The sequence below is a fragment of the Lepisosteus oculatus genome, chromosome 13 (genome assembly GCF_040954835.1).
Source record: "Lepisosteus oculatus isolate fLepOcu1 chromosome 13, fLepOcu1.hap2, whole genome shotgun sequence".
NCBI classification, from domain to species: domain Eukaryota; kingdom Metazoa; phylum Chordata; class Actinopteri; order Semionotiformes; family Lepisosteidae; genus Lepisosteus; species Lepisosteus oculatus.
This window is the reverse complement of record NC_090708.1, coordinates 19,871,113-19,890,634: the sequence shown is the minus strand read 5'-3', so window position 1 is coordinate 19,890,634 and position 19,522 is coordinate 19,871,113. Positions and strand designations below refer to the sequence as shown.

At 38.9% G+C, this 19,522-nt stretch overlaps 1 protein-coding gene across 5 annotated transcripts in view; it reads right to left on the bottom strand.

The window, feature by feature from the left end:
• il1rap (interleukin 1 receptor accessory protein) overlaps positions 1 to 19,298 on the bottom strand; it is a 32,040-nt gene extending 12,742 nt beyond the window's left edge. The window contains exons 1-7 of one of the 5 annotated variants that reach the window (XM_015361549.2): positions 19,144 to 19,298; positions 17,911 to 18,003; positions 15,790 to 15,985; positions 13,282 to 13,370; positions 1,523 to 1,814; positions 1,135 to 1,324; positions 166 to 343 (exon numbers count right to left, since the gene is read on the bottom strand). In XM_015361549.2, coding sequence (XP_015217035.2) covers positions 166 to 343; positions 1,135 to 1,324; positions 1,523 to 1,814; positions 13,282 to 13,370; positions 15,790 to 15,791 — 751 coding nt within the window. In that variant the 5' untranslated portion in view covers positions 15,792 to 15,985; positions 17,911 to 18,003; positions 19,144 to 19,298. Of the gene's footprint in view, positions 1 to 165; positions 344 to 1,134; positions 1,325 to 1,522; positions 1,815 to 13,281; positions 13,371 to 15,789; positions 15,986 to 17,910; positions 18,004 to 18,862; positions 19,036 to 19,143 lie in introns of those variants that run through there. The other 4 variants (XM_015361547.2, XM_015361552.2, XM_015361548.2 and 1 more) reach the window with 4 other exon arrangements.
• Between the last annotated feature and the right edge of the window lie 224 nt (positions 19,299 to 19,522).

Sequence of the window (19,522 nt, the reverse complement as noted above, 5' to 3'; positions counted from 1 at the left end):
AACGCTCTCTTTGAGGCCTTCATGAATAGAACACAATAAGAATAACTGCAAAAGGCTGAAACATACATGAAAAGTAAGAAAACCTGGCCGAGTATGGTTAAAAGCAATTTTTAGTTTATCTTTGGTTTTACCATTTGCTTTCAACACAATAACTGTTAAGCTTACCAACAGCTTTGACATTTATGGTCCGAGTGAGCGTCACTGGTCTGCCATTTTCCAAATAGTTCACCACACAGGTGTAGTTCCCTTTACGAATTTCCCTCATGATGTAAAAAATGAATTTATTGTTCTTCACAGCGCGGTCAGAGTTACCATACTTCCCATTAATCCAGGGGTGACAATTCTATGTGACAGAAAGCAAGATGTAGATGTCAAAACAAATTGTGCATCAATTAAGACACATGCATGAACTGCCACCAATGTTTAGATATCTTAGATAGCGTACACAGCAGGGCTGTGCATCTGAACCACTGTCGCAGCCCAAGGCACTGGGACACAGCCCAGACAAGCACCAAAATCGCTACACTGGAAGACTGGTCACATGCTGTGAGGAGTGTTAGTGCCCTTGAGAGTCCCAGGGCCTGATATCTCTCTCTTCAACTAGAAGAGCTCTCAACCCTAAACTCTACTGTACCTCCAGCAAATGACAGGCACCATTCTCACCCATTCAGGTCTCAGTACCACTGTAGCAAGATCAGACCCCTGTTGAAAACACTATCTCAGACTTGCCTCTGAATGCACAATCAAAGCCCAGCAAAGGCAAGCATGAAACCCCAACATAACTGATTTCTTGATTTTTCCTCGAGACAGAACAGCTGCATCAGGTTTACTTCTGATTCAAAGTCTTTTAGACTTACACAATTCATTTAGAGATTTTAGAACATTTTCTTTTGTATTAGAATTTTAATTCTAAGATTTTACAGCTGAGAATAAACATCGATGAGTTACAGTCAAGTAAAAACACCTGCAAAATAGATCAGCACATAGTACCATTATTAATGGCATTACAAATGATCACATTTTTTTGCTGAGGAAATGAGTGCTTTCTTCTCAAGCATAGTCCTAAAAACAAGATCTGAATGGCAGGAGGCTGATTCACCTCTTAGTGTACTGCTTTCATTGGTTCTTACCTACCTCATGCCAGGTGACATCATATTTAGCTGCTGGTGGTATAAATTCTTCAATATCGGGACAGGTGAGCTCCTGCTTTTCTTCTATGGGGATCAAAGCAGTGACTGTCTCCATCTGATCATTAACACAGGAGCCATTGTTTTTCTGGAGAACTGTCAGGCCTACCGAGGCCTTCACGCAGTAGCTTAAATTTCTGAAAATGTTAAGAAAAAACTGAATCTTTATGAGATGACAGACCTGTAACCACATTAATTATCAAACAGTAAACTACAAAACTCAATAGATCATGCGGGATGAGACATCGCCTGAACATAATGGTTTAAATCCATATTTGCTGAGTGCTCATCACAAACTGTAAAATCCCAATGCGTTTATACTAATGAGTCCATACCTCAGCAGACAGACATACTCTCCGGTGTCATTTAATAGGGCAGGCTGGAACCACAACTTCTCCTTCCGTTCAACAATTCTGTGGTCTGGGAGACTGAAATCCACTGGCTGCTCAGAGCCCTGATCTGGCTTTGCCTTCCAGAACCACTTCAGACTCAGATCCTTGGACTGGGCAAAGCTGGAGTTACATGTTCCAGAAAACAAGGGGCATTTCAGTCTTCCTGGCTCACCATCATAAATCTTCACACCTTTCGCTGACTCTCTATCACAGATGTCCTGGTCATGGCAGTGTTCTTGAGGAGAACAAGAATATCAAGATGAGAACAATGACAAGAACGAGGAATAGCACATTCCTTAAAAGTAAGAATGTAGGGATTGCAAATCACAGACTGTATTTTTAAACAAATTACAGACTACCACCAGTGATTCAGAGCTATGCTGGATTAAAAAAGGAATCATGCATGGAATAGCAAATGTCTTGGTACAGTGATAACAAAGGAAGAAGAACATTCAAATAACAATCAATAATAGATAAAACATTCCTAAAACGGTGTAATATTCATCAGTTACCTATGGCTTTGAGCTCTACATCACAGTTCCCTTCACTTGCGGGGCTTTTGTCCAAGTCAACATCAAGTCACAATAATAGACAAACACAATCTGCTTAAACTAATAACACACAAACAGTTCACATGGTCAATCACATGGTGCTGGAGTTAGGGGGTGGAAAGCTCCTTCCACCTGGACACCGCCCCTGTTGGACGACTTTAATTTGAGGGCTTCTTGGAGAGGAACTTGTACCACCACTGAGTGCAGGAGGGGATTTTATTGGTTGGGATTGAATGTATATGTTTGGCAAAATTCAAACGAATAAGAAATCGCTGACAAAAATAAAGCAGACTTTCTGTAACATCTGAAGTACTCGGCTCAGGCTTTTTGGGACACCAGACTGTAGCACAGCCAACTCTTGGTTGAAGTCCTGGTTAGACAATCACCTGCTCAGGACTTACTGCCACTCCATGTGCCTTGTGCACCAATACTGCACAGACTGCAAGTGTTCCAATAAATAAACCACATCTATCACTTGTCATGTGCAATTTGGAGAACGTATGACATCATGATAGATCCCTTTCCTTTGCAGAGCATACAAGGCATGAATCACAAACATTAACTGGAGGATATGTTTACAAACATGCCAAGTTTGTAATGCAAAGATAATTTTTAGGGAATTATACAAATAAACACAATAAAATGGTAGTTACAAGAAATAAAGTGGAAGGCTGTGAACGGGTACTGTGTTCTTTCATTCTTGGGAGTTCCTCCACAAAGACATTAAGAATTTGTGCTTTTACCCTGGGGCATTGCAGCAGTTTACTGAATTCAGACAGCACGCACCACTGCTCGGACAAGAAAAGTCCCAAGGCTGTTAGGCTCCAGAACCCCAAGGGTACTGACTCAGTGAAATGAGTCCTTCTAACAAACAGTCCGATGCAGTCACTCGTGCCACACTAAGCAGCTTAGTGTCAGATCCCCTATGTCATGATTTACGATCAGCTCCCCAGCATGTTTAAACTGCTAGCGGAGAAGGCCAGTTGTTGTAGTCATCACTATTAATTACCAAAGAGAGAACAAAAAAAAAATCTCTGAAGTGGCTTCCATATGATTCTATCATCTTAAACTGGATAAAAGTGATGCTTTTGCTCAGCATCTAGAAAACAACCACACAGGCCCTTAAACAAAATCAGTATGGATTTGTTTTCCTTTTATCACCTTCCTTGAGCAGATGAGAGCAGACATCAATGCCACAAAGGTCACAACAAAATCCAAAAGCAGAAATCTTCTTTTCCAGCAGACACCGTTATTGAGACCAATGCGAGCACAAAAACTTTGGCACACAAGTGGTGGTCAATTAAATATGGCGAGATTGGTTGAATAGCCGAAATAAGGAAGACTAGTCAAATTAAATTTTAGGATTACAGTCATCATGCTTAATTTTGTTTTCTTAATTTTAAGATTACATTTTATTTTACAGCCTCATTCGTTGGTTCTCGTGTTGAGAGACAACAGCAACAGATGCAAATGCCACATCTAGAATGAACTGGAGGCCTTTTGTTAGCTCTCTTGTGCATGAACTAACTATGCAAGAACACACAGCTGGCCAAGACACAGCTAAGCAGGCAATTGTCCAATTACTTTTGGTCCCCTAAAATGGAAGGACTATGTACATAAAGGGCTGTGATTCCTATATCGTTCACCCAATATAGACGCAACTACCCTTGAATTAAAGCTGACATTCTGCACTTCAACGTCATAGTCATTGTTTCATTTCAAATCCAATGTGCTGAAGTACAGGACCAAAACAACAAAAATTGTGTCACTGTCCAAATACTTACTGACTGACTGCACTGTATGTGAGACAGGTAAAAAGTTAAACAGCGTTGCTGACATTCATTGTAAACAAATACTTTTCAAGCAAAATAATCAAATGGGTACAATGCCCTTAGAAACGATGTAATTCTACAATGATTGCAGCTATGCAATAGTGGCACAGAGAATCTGAGGAGTGATTCAGCAGTGCATCTGTGCCCTGAGCTCTACTGTTTTAGACAGCCGGCACTGACAACGTAATGTAAGTTCTTTATTTGTCATCTAAAGATATTTATCATCTGCTTTAAGAGTTTGAATCATTAACATATACATATTATCTCAACTGGTGCTATTTATTTCAGTAATGTCTGTTATTTCAGTAGTCTCCTTAAAAACCCATTAAATCAGAGAATCACATACAAATACATGTATTTCTTTTTGGAAACTAACACTTGCTGTTAAATTAATGGGACTTTTCTATGACTTATAAATAGCAGACTTCACAAATCCATCCATTTTCTCACTGCTTTCTCCAAAACAGGGGGAGCCAGAGTGTCTCCCAGTAAGTAACGGCAAAAGACTGAGAATACTCTCTAAATTGGATGACAGTCCATTGCAGGGCACAAACAGACACACTCACACCAAGACCAATTTCCCCAGAAACCAATTAACCGACCAGGATGCCTTTGAAGTGTGTGAGGAAACCAGAGCACCCAGAGGAAACTCACACAGACACGTGGAGAACATACAAATTCCATAGGGAAAGCACCCCAGGAAATGAACCCAGGGATCCAGTGCTGCGAGACCACAATCCTAACCACTACCCCACCATATCCCCCATCAGAATTTATCTATGCATAGCAATTTTATCACACCCTGTGGCAGGCCGGTTTCTGAAGGGACTGCAATAACAGGCATGCTGCCACTAGAGGGCACCAGAAGGCCTCTGACTGGTAAACAGGCTCACAGGGGGTCTCTTAGTGAAAATCACAATAAAGAAGGGCATAAAAGATTCAAGATTCAAGATTCAAGATTCTGATTTGCCATATACAACAAGTGTACTGGAATGCTTACTTGTTTCAGCCGTACCCAGTAACAGTAAAGAAAAAATGGGCACAAATGAAAAACAAATACAGACAATAAGTTTAGACAATAGACGTTATAATACAGCCAAGACAGGACATAGTGCAAACAGTGCAGTACCTTGAAGTGCAGGTGCTAATTTGAGCTGGTTAAGATGTGGACTGCTTGGGGCAAGAAACTGTTTTTGAATCTACTGGTCAGTGTTCTGATACTGCGATACCTCCTACCAGAACCCAGGGGTGAAAACAGATCGTGGCAAGGGTGAATTGAGTCCAGAAGTACTGTATAGCTCGAGCCCAGTTGTGGCAGAGGTCAAGATATATCCGGTCGATGGAGGGTAGCACGGTCCCAAATGATTTTCTGCGTGGACCTCACAACCCTCTGTATGACTTTTCTTTTCTTAAAAGCCACAATCTTACATGTAGTTAATAATGTTCAGGCATATAAAAACTTTAAGAGTGTTAATCTGGGTTTAGAGGAGCAGTCTGGGGGAGATTGCTGGGACTTTAGATGAAGAGAAGGGTGCTTCTCTTGAGTACTTGGTGTATAAGGACTATTAATCCTGCGCGTTTCTTCTTTCCAGTAGGCAGGGTCAGTATAGGAGCTAGTGTGGCAAAGATTAAAGATTAATTAAATCATGTCTTTCAGTGCTGCACTGTTAATTGTACATTCATAGTAAGTCACTGGGGTTTTTATTTTGGGTCTTCTTTGAAATCAAACACAATGAAGATTAGATCAAGATCAATAACTTTAGTATGAACTGCATCATGTGGTTCAAGCCCTTTTAAAACGTGGGTCATGCTTATAAAATATCTACAGAAAAAAACTTGGCAAAAGGGAAATTGATGGCTGCAATCAAATATCCAGACCATGGGAAAACAATCAACATTTGATTTTAATGTTTTCATTCTAAATGTTTACCTGATAATCGCATTTAATTCCCATTCAAAATGCAATTAAATTCTACAGTGCAGCTAATCTGAAACCACCCTTGCATTTGTACCTTTAAAGCCATTATGAAGTGAAATGTGGCACATAACTTCCACCAGTAGCAAAAATAATGCAATAAATGGTTAAGAATCATTTTTGGATTTGCAATATATAGATAAGCTAATCCCTTTGTGACTTGTGTTTTCATTCCATGCAGTGATATGGGGTATTTCGGAAAAATAGTTTTGCATATTGGGGAGACTGTCTGAGCAGAAGGGCTATGCAGAGTTTAGCTTGTCTCCAATAAATTAACCCAAAACATAAAATTATGTAGCGTGCCTTGTACTTATTCAATACCTTATATAAATAAAATATAGTACATTTCTTTTTCAAAACCTATTCAAAGTAATTGATATTTTGAACACACACGAACTGGAAAATGACAGAGAAAGCAGTGGTTATGTTTAAAAAGTGCTATAAAAATTAACTGACCTAATGTCAAAAGCCTCTGGCAAAAGATGAACTTCCTGTCACAGCAGAAATTAACATAGCAAACGCCTTCATTTGATTAACATTCTCCAAAAAGTTATCTTCCCTTTCAACCACCTTAAAAAGGTGCATTACCCTGGGAGTGTCCCTGTGAAATATTGATTGTGAGTTATTGGGCTTCGATAACGTGCAAGTATTATAGAGGAACATTAAAGCACATCTGAAGTACACTTATTGTTCTCATGCTTTATAATTGAATTTTTGAGCTGGTCCGTTTTGCAGGGGTGGCAAGTTCTGGTAATTGCGCTGTCTAAAACCTAGGGACTATAAATTAGTCTTCCTGTTTCAATTTTTATAGAATTCGTGAAGTTCTGCATAGTACAAATGGATGCTGGCAAAAGTAATCCATTTTCTATCATGACATCGAAACATACTTTTAACCCTAAAAGCACCGTTGTAATGACAAAATTCTATTTTTAAACAATTGCAGGTTTAGGAATTAACTGTTTTGAATGTATTAATTACATGAGGATTTTATGGATTTTAAATTGAATTCCCTTTTAACTCACTAAAACAATTATAAATTTCACTGCTCTTGCCAGCAGTCAAATTCCATTTCACACAATATATAGCCAAGTCCAGTTTGCTTCACTTCAGTACTTCACTATTACCTGGTCTTTAAGTGTTGTATTAATCATGCTAATCATTAATTAAACTGGCAGTATCAGCATTACCCGTCTGTATCAGGACAAGAGTCATATCAAGCATCTTATGCTGTACATGCACAACTAACGTAAACCACCTTTGGTAAAGATGTCAGATTTTTTTTTTTGCACATTAACTAAGGTGCTAGGTATTTATTTAAGGGTATTTATGGGTATTTATCATTTACTACTTTCTATTTCTGTACATTCAGTAAACTGAAACTAGGGTTTAGGGAAAAATTGTGACATTTTTCTTGATGATACTGGAGAGAAAAGTATTGTCATATCATGTGGGAAAAATCTTATAATAGGAGGCATTTAACATTTTTGTTTCTTATATATTATTTATTAAGTATATACTGCATTATTACATTTATCTGATAACTACAGAATTCCCTTTGGAGATTCCAGTTCTTACTTGTGTTAATACCTTAGCTTCCTGAAAGGCTTTGTGTAATCATTCACATTTTAACTTATAGCACTTTGAAATGTATTGCTTTTACAACTTGTAAGGTCATAAAATAGTTACATTACCTTACTGACAGCTACCATCTCCTTTATAGGCCCATATCATTCCTCTGTTGTACAACCACTGTCTACTAACCATGAAACCTGCCTTAATAACATGTCAGACAGGATTCAAAAATGTTAATATTAAAAACACCAAAAATATTTAGCACAGTTTAAACTGGTATTCTCACATAATGCCAGTCTTTCTAAAAGTACAGGCATCAATAAAGCCGCCATGGAGGACTTCATCAGAACAAACTGTGAAACCGAACCAGGGGGCACAAGTGAAAACAATGTAGAAGTGTGCTTAAAACTGAGAACAGGAGGCACTTCTCTACACAAAGGGTGGCGGGAGTCTGAGTCTGATATTGCAACCAATACCCTGGCTTGATGAAACCCTACAATCAATTAGCTACTATCAAAACAGGTTATAAGGGTCCAGTACTATCCCTTTTTTTAAACCTATGATGTTCTTATGAATAGTTTTATTCAACCACATATAATATGTTCCTCTGCAGGTACTGTCTTTCATTACATTACATTACATTATCACTCCCTCTTACTGCCAGTGTTACTGCCTGTCCCAGACTTTGTGAAAAACTACAACTTCTACAACAGAATACAACTGAAAAAGATTTGCATTCATATTATCCCACATTCTCCCATGAACACGCTGCAATTTCCCAAGAGGCTCATTCATGAGCCAACTGTGACTTACTGTAAATTCTCCAGGAAAGGACACATATCTAGAGAACGATAGGGTGAGATTGAACGGCCAGGCCTCTCTTGGATCTCCTGGCTACTTACAGGTCTGCAGAGTTCAGGTCTCACCTGAACCTCCTGTATGGGACTGCAAAGTGGAAAATAAATAACCAGGCCATCCTCAGCACAATGCAGCCAGGCACAATAAAGTACATAAAAATTTAAAAAACAGACCTTGATCAAAGTACTGCAGTATAGTACCTTGAAATATATTGTATACTAGTTATCACAGCCAGCAACCATCACTCTGCAGCTCTCAAGTGGCAACCCACTGAAGCTAAGCAGGGTTGAGCCTGGTCATTACCTGGATGAGAGACCTCCTGGGAAGCTACAGTATGGTTGCTGCTGGAAGTGGTGTTAGTGGGACCAGCAGGGGGCACCCACCCTGCGGTCTGTGCGGTCTGCGGTCTTAATGTCCCGGTATAGTGGCAGGGACACTATACTGTAGTGGGCCCCATTTTTCAGATGAGACGTTAAAGCGAGGTCCTGACTCTCAGTGGTCAGTAAAGATCCCAGGACATTTCTCGATAAGAGTAGGGAGTCATCCCGGTGTCCGGGCCAAATTTCCCCCCTCGGCCTTTACCGTGGCTTCCAAATTGTCCCCATGTACTGTATGACTGGCTTGCACTTGCCCTGCGATGGACTGGCACCCCATCCAGGGTGTACCCTGCCTTGCACTCACTGCTTGCCGGGTAGGCTCCAGCTTCCCACGACACTGTATGGTATAAAGTGGTTTGGCAAATGACATGACTATTTATCACAGCTAAAATATTGAGATATGTATTTTTAAGCATATGGCCTCTACTTGACAGTATGTTTTACTCTCCTTTTTACACATTATCATACTGTGTTACAAAAAGGTTCTTGAAACTGTTTGCATGAGAATATGTAGCTGCTATATACAAATGGTCTCATAGTCCGTTATGAGGTAGAACTTGCATGAACAACACCATGTACAACACAAAAACACATATGTGCAGATTCTTGGCACTTAAAACAGCTGTCCCTGGAAGGGCCCTGGTCACGTCTCCTGCAAGGCATGGAGCAAGTTCTACCTCAGATATTGTCAGCCTGACACACTTTTTGTCACGTTCCAGTTTTGGTAACATGTTTTGCTTTCATGTTCCAGTAATGTTCTGTCAGGGCTCTTTGCTGACAAGTTCGACTAGAATTGCAGAGAACAGAGAGTAGAGAATGTTGGAGATGATGATGAAAGAGCTCCAACCTACACTTGAAATGTTTGGCTTTCAAGTCAATAAGCAGTGCAAAATAAAAACACCTGGCTTTTCTTCCAATTCATACATTAAATGAATATGGGAGTGAAGTTTAAGTCCAGGAAAAGATGGCCTAATGGGTTTAATAGGCATATGAAGAAAAAGCATTAGAAGTGTAGCGGCGAGGCTTAATAATAAGACAGAATTAAGTGTTTCTGAGCTTTCCCAAATTAGGCCTCATTTCTCTGTTCATCTCTGTGGTGCAGCCACAGAGAAACCATTCATGCAAGGTGATTTAAGGTCCAAGGACAGCTCCCAAAGGGGGATGCACTTAGCTAAGCCTGGCTATCATGATCAATGGTCACCCATTGGCGCCTATCTGTCTAGGGAGTGCCAGTTGGACATCTGGATTGCATTCCTAAGTGTCAGCACTAAGTGACTCATATCTCACCTTGATCAACCAATCAGGGACCGGTAGGGCCGAGTAACCCACGTGGGACTCTGATGCCCATGGAACTTTCAGCCAATCAATGAGCTGAAGTTCCTCCAGGTAAAAACAGGCAACACAGAGAGCCTGAGAGATTCAACAAGATTCTGTAAGATTCTAAAGGGCAGGACGGCCCAGGAGCAGAGGGCTCCCAAGGGCAGGACATTCTCGCAGCGCGCCTCCTGACCATCCTGAGACTCAGCCCGGACAACCACGGAACGGCCAGTGTGTCCGAGTGCCAGAACCTTCCTTTGTTCGAAGAGTCTAGAGTGGAGGTTGCCAGAGAGTAACCAGCAGCAGGCCTCGTGAACAGGTCGGAACTGTGGAAAGCTGAATCACTATTCAGAACTAGCTCTTCATCAGGAACGAACCGGTCCTCTTCCTGACTTGCTGGGACCCACAGTCATCTTTTCTCCTGTGCACAAACTTTGCTAGTTAAAGCCAACAATGAGCATCAGCAGCGCACCGTCGCAAGCCGCACAGCACAGCCTGGCACCGAGCCAGAGAGCGCGGATTGGACAGCAACAGCCTGCAACTGTTCCTTTGTGCCCGCAGGAGATCTGAATCCCCAAAGATTGGATGAGTATTCAACTTCAATGCATTACAGCTCGAGAATTCAATTGTTATCCCAACCAGTTGATATCAATTTAATTCCTAAGAGTTATGTACTTGTTAGTTTCTACTAATGTAGAAGTTGTAACCAAGTTCACTTTACGAAACGGTCTTAATGAATGATATACTGAACGTATGTCCTCTTGATATGTGTAACTCTTTGTAACTGATTGAATATATATCTTTTGTATTCTGATAACCCTCTCGATAAGATCTGTTAGGTTTATATGCATATTCTATGTATTAATAAATGTATCCTCGTGTATTAGTACCTGTGTGTGCGCGTTGTTTGAGTTATGTCGCATGGTTGGATTCTAAAGCCATCAAAAGAATCAACTTTGTGATTTACTGCTACAATTAATAATTGTCTCAGTAAATGCCCAAACCCTACAGAACTGGTGCCTTCAGAAAGCCACTATGATTACATATTTGGCGTCCCTGAACCGGCATAATCTACAGAAGGAAGAGAGCACTCCACAGACTGTGCGAAAGGGCCCATGTTTATAGAAAAAGAGTGTACAGAGTTGCAGGTGCAACAGAAAAAAAAATATCAGAATCACCAAGAGGAACAAAGAAGATAATTTGCAACAGAGGCAAAAAATAATGTGAAACACTCAGAAATAGTTATATATAATGTGAAACAGCTCTCACTTACAACAGGAGAGCTCCTCATTGTACAGACAAGAGAATCCCAAATGTAACAAAAGGTGTCATTTAATGATACTATGGCCATTAATGCCATTTGATGTGTGAAGGATTCTTCTGAAAACAATATAACATTATTCTTTAAAAGACCGCATACTGTATGCGAGCAGTCATGACATCGTTCCTTTGTTTTTTCCCTGTTATAACAGCTTTAAAACACATTATTTGCAATCTTTTTGAAAGGTGTTACCAAGATTGTTTCCAGAATGTATTGCTGCACTACAGATGGGATCTCCAGTCTGAAACCAATGTGACACAGGTGAAAAAAGCTAGATTGTTGGTTGTATGTTTCACTGTCTGCTTGAAAATTAGTTGTACCACATGTCCCCTTGAGGGAACCTTCCCTGCAGTCATTTTGTGGAGCAAGTGATCTTTCCTATTACTACAAGTCCAATGTAAAAGCAGATAAATAGTGATTATACAGCATACATGTTGAAAATTGATAGATTCTTCTGTATTTTCTAGAAATACATAATGTACCCAGGGACAGCAAAGTGAGAGCAACTCCTCACAATAAAATTTTATTGTGTGTCATTGAGCATACAGTGATTCAATCTCTAATGGTACAGTACATTTACTGTGAGTCAACTTAATTTTCGTGCCCACCAGCACTGAAGAGTACTTGACTCACTGTAACTCCACAATTCCACAACTGCGATAATAATAATAATAATAAACACTTGTTAATCGGTTTTACAGTAAATTAGTGAATTCTATGCCACAAGGTTACAAAATGTCTAAGGACAATCACCCATCAGAAAGGATCTTTAACTTAAAATGTAACAGAAAACAAGGCATCTCTGCGAACACAGAACAATTATTGACCAGTATAAACTGAGGAAGTGGTTTTTAAAGTAATTCAGCTAAATAAAAAATGAAAATACAAATCTCTGAAATAAAGCATGCAATCTTCAAAGAAAATTGCTGGCACCAATTAGACATCTAGAGATCATATTGCCAAGTTCTCAACCTAACCTCTATACCGCTACCCATCGTGTTTTGACAAAAGCACCACTGTTAACAAAAACAACACTTAATTTAGAGTTCGAACAGTGATTTTAGAACACTATTTAGAATGAGGTTCAAAAGTTCCCTTCTTTTTCATAAATATGAACACTTGATTATCGTATTCATGTCTACTGTTATCCATGATGACTGACAGCTTCTTTAACGTTATTAGACGGCGTGAACAGTTATTCAGACTTCACCATTGGATCCCACAGCAATAGTCTGTGCAAGGCTCAGACCCCTTTTCTTGATTTTTAAATCAAAGGTAAAAAGAAGAGTATTTGAACAGTATAATGAGAATAGAAAGTCACTATGCCTAAGAGTCATTAACTACAAGAATAACCTCTGATTCCGCTAACACAACATATGCTGGATAATGCATGACGACTGATGATCCACTGTGGTGGGTCTCGAGTGACTGCACTATCCACAGCAAGATCAGAAGGCAAGACAAGACCGAACAGGTATGCAAATTGACTTTGATGAAACCAAAATGTTTTCAGATGAATGAGAGAGCTGAACACTGATCTGAAAAGACCTTCATCCAGGAGAAGACTGAAAAGAGCTAATGAGGAAAATGAAGACCATAACAATATGCTTCAAGTGGCTTCCTGATCTCAGAACGTGAACAGTTAAAGTAACAGCACATTCCTGTCCAGTCTTTCACACAATATTTTTCCCATTAACATCATAGAACATGCTGCAGTCCATCCAGCAGAACCGGTGCTAGGAGTAGACTAATGCAGCATTTTAACTTCAATGAAATGCAATCTGCTCTTCAGACTTGAAAAATGGTATACACAGGGAGTAAATCAGCACTTCAGAAATGAATAAGCCTTTTCTTAAAAAGCAATCAATCACTTTCCAATCTAACAGAACAGTCACTGACCTGATAGATAATGTTGTGTTGGCTCTGAAGCAGCGCTGGATATTTCTGTAGTCACAGCAAACACAGAAAACAGCAAAAGAAAAAGTCCCCTGAAAAAATAAACAAAAAATAAATGCGAATATGTAATGTACACGCATTTCATGTTCTTAACCAGTTTTCAAACAGCTTGATGCGATAAAAATAAAGTCCCTCAAATTACTAATCGATCTAACCCAATACAGGACTGTTTTGTGAAATAGTGCCTATCCCAGTAAGCTATGGGCACAAGGCTGGATCCACCCTGGATGGGACACCAGTTCATCACAGGGCACAAACCAACACAAACACCTTCCATCCAACCATCCATTTTCTAACTGCTTCTTCCAATTTTGGCTGACAGGGAGAGCTGAAGTCTATCCTAGCAAGCAACAGGTGCAAGAGGCAATACACTCTGGCTGGGACATCAGTCCACTGCAGGGCAGACAGACACAAACACAGACACACGTGCTCTCACACCAGGGTCATTTTTCCCAGAAGCTAAATAGCCTATCAGTACCTTTGGACAGTGGAGGGGAAACAGGAGGATCAGGAGGAAACCCACTCGAACATGGATAGAGCATAGAAACTCTACAGATAGCACCCCAGATTTTGAACCCAGGGCCCCAGTGCTGCAAGGCAGCAATGCTAAACACTGAGCCACTGTACCATCCAGGTACTGGTTCTCTCATTTGAAAAACCAAGTAATGCTATGCAATATGTTCTGAAACTACCTATTGCTTTCAGTTCATCTCATAAAGTGTTTATTCTTAAAAAATATCCTTATTACAGTTGCAAAAACCTCTGTACAAAGAGGTATCAATATTGATATTTATCCCCAATTTATTTAAAGTAAAGTTGATTAAGTATGATGAACTGGGTATACATCCATTATTTTACAAAACAAATAAAAAAACAAATAAAAAGTAAAACTACTTATATGTCCTTCAGCATACCCCAAAAATCAGTAATTTGAGAACCATCATTTGGCCTTGAGGAGGCATCTCCCATAGCTTGTAGCCTGTTAATAGGTTCTTGAACTTCTCATTAGGGAAACTCAACCACTCCTGCAGGCTATATGGTATGGGACCAAAGGGGACTGCGATGTGCAATCAGGAGCATCGATTTTATTTTCCCTTAACCATTTGGTCACTGGGCTTGATGCAGGCTTTATACTGTATACTGTAAAGTTCATTTGTCAGCAAGCTTAAGTTTCTTGACAGAAGACACCAGGTTCTGGTTAAGTTTCTGTGACAAACTGTTAGAACAAGCACTCGAGGATCAGGAGATGTACAGCAAACCTAAAGCGGAACCGATTTTCTTTATTATTTTTTAAATTGAGAGGATGACGATCTTTTTCAAGATGAACATTTTGTGATTGAATGGTTTTGCGTTACTCGTTACCAGTTACAGCTCCTGGGTGTTGATTATACCCCATTTTGTAAATGGTAAATGTTAATTATAAAATATATGTCACTTAATTACTTTTCAGACTGCAACTGTGGACAAAACTTTCTTACAATCTCTCCCTGGAAGGGTAGCAACCTATTACTATTACTCTCGATATCTCTGATGATGGACACTACGATTTGTTATGGCCATCAATAGAGTTGTAGAGTTGATACTCTTTTTTTCTTATATGGAGAGGAAACAAGGACTAAAGGACAAAACATAAAATCAAAACTTATTTTCAACATACAGGATTTACAGTTTATGGATAAATCTCAAAATTGTGGATTAGGAAATACATGCAATTATTTTTACAATTTTTGAAGAATGAATTCTATGAAAAAATAATTACTTTTACAATCACTGGACACCATTCATGTAAGCCTTTACATAAATGTTAATTTATTCAAATTGAAAGATATTGACAGTGCACCTGTATTTCATTGCTAAATCAACTTTTAGTTACAGTTCCCCAAGGGTACATCTGGAGGCTGCTACAGATTTCAATTAAAAAAAAACTATTAGCTTATAACCTTAAACTATCAAATAAAGTTGTAGACGTTAGTACATTACTTAAAAAAGAACGACCTCCTCTACTGGATGTATTTCTGACTAATTACTATTTGAGACTCACCATTATTCCAGTTCACAGCATTTTCTACAACCAATGTTGGCAAATAGTGTGACAGGATCCAGTGCAGCAATATTTTAGCCAAAAAAATCAATTACTGATGTTGGATTAAATAGCCTGGGCTATACGACAAATTCATTAAGCCGACAGTGCAATTCACAACTGTGTTTTTAATGCATGTGGAAACTTTTTCTTAACTGTACATGTAAATGCTATCCTATACTGCAACATTTTAAAATATATTTTAAAGAGAAAAATAAGGCTATCATCAGCAGAAGCAGAAACTCGTGCAATTCAGGGCCTCCCAAAAAAACATAATAAATGCACACAAGAATCTACAAACTGAAAACGCAGAGGTTTGCAGGTGGATGAAATGAAGAGAAAGAAAGGCAGACATTAAAAGAAACACTTACATTTCCACAGCTGAGACAAGACGCCGTTTCTCCTCCTGCTTTCCGACAGTCAGTGCTGAATTGTCTGATAAATATCAGCACCAGGGTGGCGCATGGAATCAAACCACTGGAAAAGAACTTGTGCCAGAAAGGGAAGATCCTGAGGTCTCTGGCGGGAACAGCAGTAAATTACCACAACACATCCCCAGTGCAGTGCCTAGCCAAACAGCAAAGTGCTTTATTATTTATTAAGGCTTGTCCAATCAGAGACAGGAGCACTCTGTGGTATCCCTAAAGCTGGCTTGGTGTTCAAGCCCCACATGAACTGCAAAATGCAATAGTCGTGTCCCTTTCTCCACTGTGCATAAACTGTAAGGCCAGGCTAATACCTATTCACTTACTGCTTAAGTACATTAGATGTGAATTAATTACCAGCATTATAGAAAGTTGTGGTTTTTCCCCATCAATAAATCTGGATTGTTCCTTAAAAGTGAAAAGAAATTACACAAAATCTTGTCTTCCTGACAACTGCTTTAAGTATTGATAATATGTATACTTAATATATGGTCTCTACTGATTTGATCCTAAAAAGGATGTACTACACTACTGTTTCTCATCAACCACTCCATGACTGCCTCCTTGCCTTCACTTTTTCAAGAAAAAAAATGACAGAACTTTGATATACTGAGCTTCAAAAGAAACGTATTACTTACAGTTACCAGAAATCAAAATGATCCAGAATAATATAATATTGTTTGTAGCAGGTGCACTGAAATGTATTGAACAGATATGACACGGGCAAATGTACAGTATTATGTTGATTGAATAGGGTTGATCGATAGGGATGAAAGGCACAGTACTCGAACAATGGAAGTACTATTTGAATACAAGCTATATATCCCTGACACAGGCTTTACACCAGGTCTTGTGGACTTCTGCTTATCTTGTACAGTCTGGATAAGCAGGTGCATGTTCTCTGGTCTCCCAAGGCAATTTAGGTCTGGTGAGCAGGATGACCAAAGCGTTAACTTTCAAATGTTCTTGTTACATAAAAGGCACAAGAAGCATGGGGACATGTGTTGTTCTGCTGCAATATTGTCACTTCAGGATGAACCATGAGATGCAAACAAGGGCCCATAACATGATCAATGAGGCACCAAGCAATCACTTAGCCATCAATCATTACAAGTGATCTCTGTTGTGACTCCTACCAGACTATCACACTTGGACCTAACAACAACTGCTCCAATGTACATGAGAATTTGTTCAGTGCAAGCAATCAATCAAATATTTTAATCAATATCCAAAATCCAAATATTTTCAATTTCTACATGTGCAGTGTCTTTTGATGTTTAGTATATTTAATGAATGCGAGCAGAGTGGAATTTCACAAAACCTCACTCACAGCTCCTAGTAAGTTCACTTTCATCTCCAATCATTTCACTCCAAAATATAATGCATGCAAGAAATAAAGTATTGATCCTCCCACCTCAGACACATTTTGTATCTATGGCCATAATTTCATCATCTTAACTCAAAATTTAAAAAAGGCCATGCCCACTTTGTGTAGAAACACCATTGTAATAAAAAATGAACATCTCTTATATATATATATTATAAGAACCATCTTATATTTGACTTAAATTAAGCAACTTGCATATAAAATTAATATTTCTGTCCAACTAAATTTAAAGTTATGAAGTCTTCTCTACACTGTGGGTTGAGGGTCGGTATATCAGGCTTAAATATTATACAGAACATACTAAACACATTTAAGAATGATCTTTATTGGATTTTCCTTTATTTAATCGCTAACTGCTTTGTGATGGTTAACTAAAAGTTAAATTAGGAAATTGCCAAACATACAGTTTAATGCAGTTGTTTCACAGAAGGCAAATTAGTAGCTAGATCATTGCTAAATGTACACAACATTTTAAGCATCGTCACTGTATTATTGTTTTCAGGTACTCTATGTGTGATTTATTTTGTCCGGTGTGCAATACAGTTCTTTCTGACTCTAAAAACTTAATTCAAAGTGGATACACATTATTTATGTCGGTTTATAACCAATGTGCAAATGCAGTGCATACTATGGTTGATTGGTCAAATTATTTTAAAACTTCCACTGAATAAAACTGTTACCTGGTTGTAGAGCTCTGTGCGGCATGCACTTCTTAAGAACTTGTCCAACACAGACATGTGAGCCATTCAGTTGTAGGGCCATTGTACGCCAACCTAGCCAAATACGTACAGTTGCAGACAGAAGTTATTAATCAATACTTTATTACATGAGTATACTGTGTTTATCAAAGTAGTGTTTTTGGTTTATTTAGTGCCAATTCTAGGACAGCCAGCGGTAGAAGACATTTGCCAAACACAGCAAATGTGTTTTGACAGGGGTTGTCAAAGGTTGTAAGTCTGCAGCTCCTCTGATCGAAGGCAACCCATCTGGACTCACCGAATGTTTTACTGCTCGTTAACATGGAAAAAGCACTGCTCTTCAAAAATACGGAATTGCTAAATAAATACAGCCCTACAAAGCAATGTATTAAATGAAAGCAATTAATCCTAATGAATACCAATTAATGTGGTTGTAGTCTAAGACGGTCGGAATCACGGAGGACAGACAGATGCTCCATGAAATCGAAAGAAACAAAGGGCAAATATCGTGGGAGACGACAGTAACAATAACGGAGTTGTGTAGATGTGAAAATGTGAAATGTTAAAATGACATGGGACTGAAGAGCACAGGAAGACTGTGGTCGACCAGCTAAGATCTTTATCTGAGATCGTTTCCGCACACAGTGAGCTCTATATCTAATTAGCCACAAAATAATTAACAATTAAATAATCATTAATCCGAATACATTAATAACTTGAACTCTCAATACTGTACAATTCTTCAGCTCTTCTAAAATCTGTCAGTTTAATAATACCGAATATCCGTTATGCTTAGAGCTTTTATTACTAGATCTATTCTACCGTGACCGCTAATTTACTGTTTTTAACACTAATAAAAACGTCACAAAGCTGGCTGGTGTTTTTTTTTTAATATAAATCTATAGGTTTTGAACAAAAATGTTAATTACCACACCTTTAAGACTCTGGTAACGCCAGGCTGAACGCAGGAAGTGTTGCGTAATTGAACTGTCACTTCAAATACATGCATACATCATCTTATTTTTCTCTAATCTGTCATGAAAGCATTTACCAGGCCTACGCAGTAAACAAACAAAACGTGAGTAAAAGACTTAAAACTACTTTTCAACCTGCTACCAGACAGCTAACTTAATGCAAGCTATATATAATGTTTGAACATGCCTCAAAAACAACACTGACACTTCAATAAATCTTAGTCTGTTAGATTACACTTACCTACAACATCCATGCGGGGAATTATTTTTTCCTTCGTTTTGCTATAGCATTTTTTACTTTATATTAGTGAATGCTTTCATCTTTCTGCACTTCTGTTGGTACACGTGATCGGAAATACACAAAGTTACGGGAAGCGGCTGCCACGTGTCCTCCCAGCAAGAAAGTCCGAGTGACGTCACCGCTGGTTTTGCGGCAAAGTGTAGAAAACAGTTTAAAAAGTGGAATTCAGATTAAGGTTCAGACGGACCACGGATACACATTGTGTTTCGTATTTTATTTCCCAAGACACTCCTAGGGTCAATTTGCTCAGAAGCTAATTAACCTACCGGTATGTTTTTGCACTGTGGGAGGCACAGATGGAACAAATATAGTACATTAG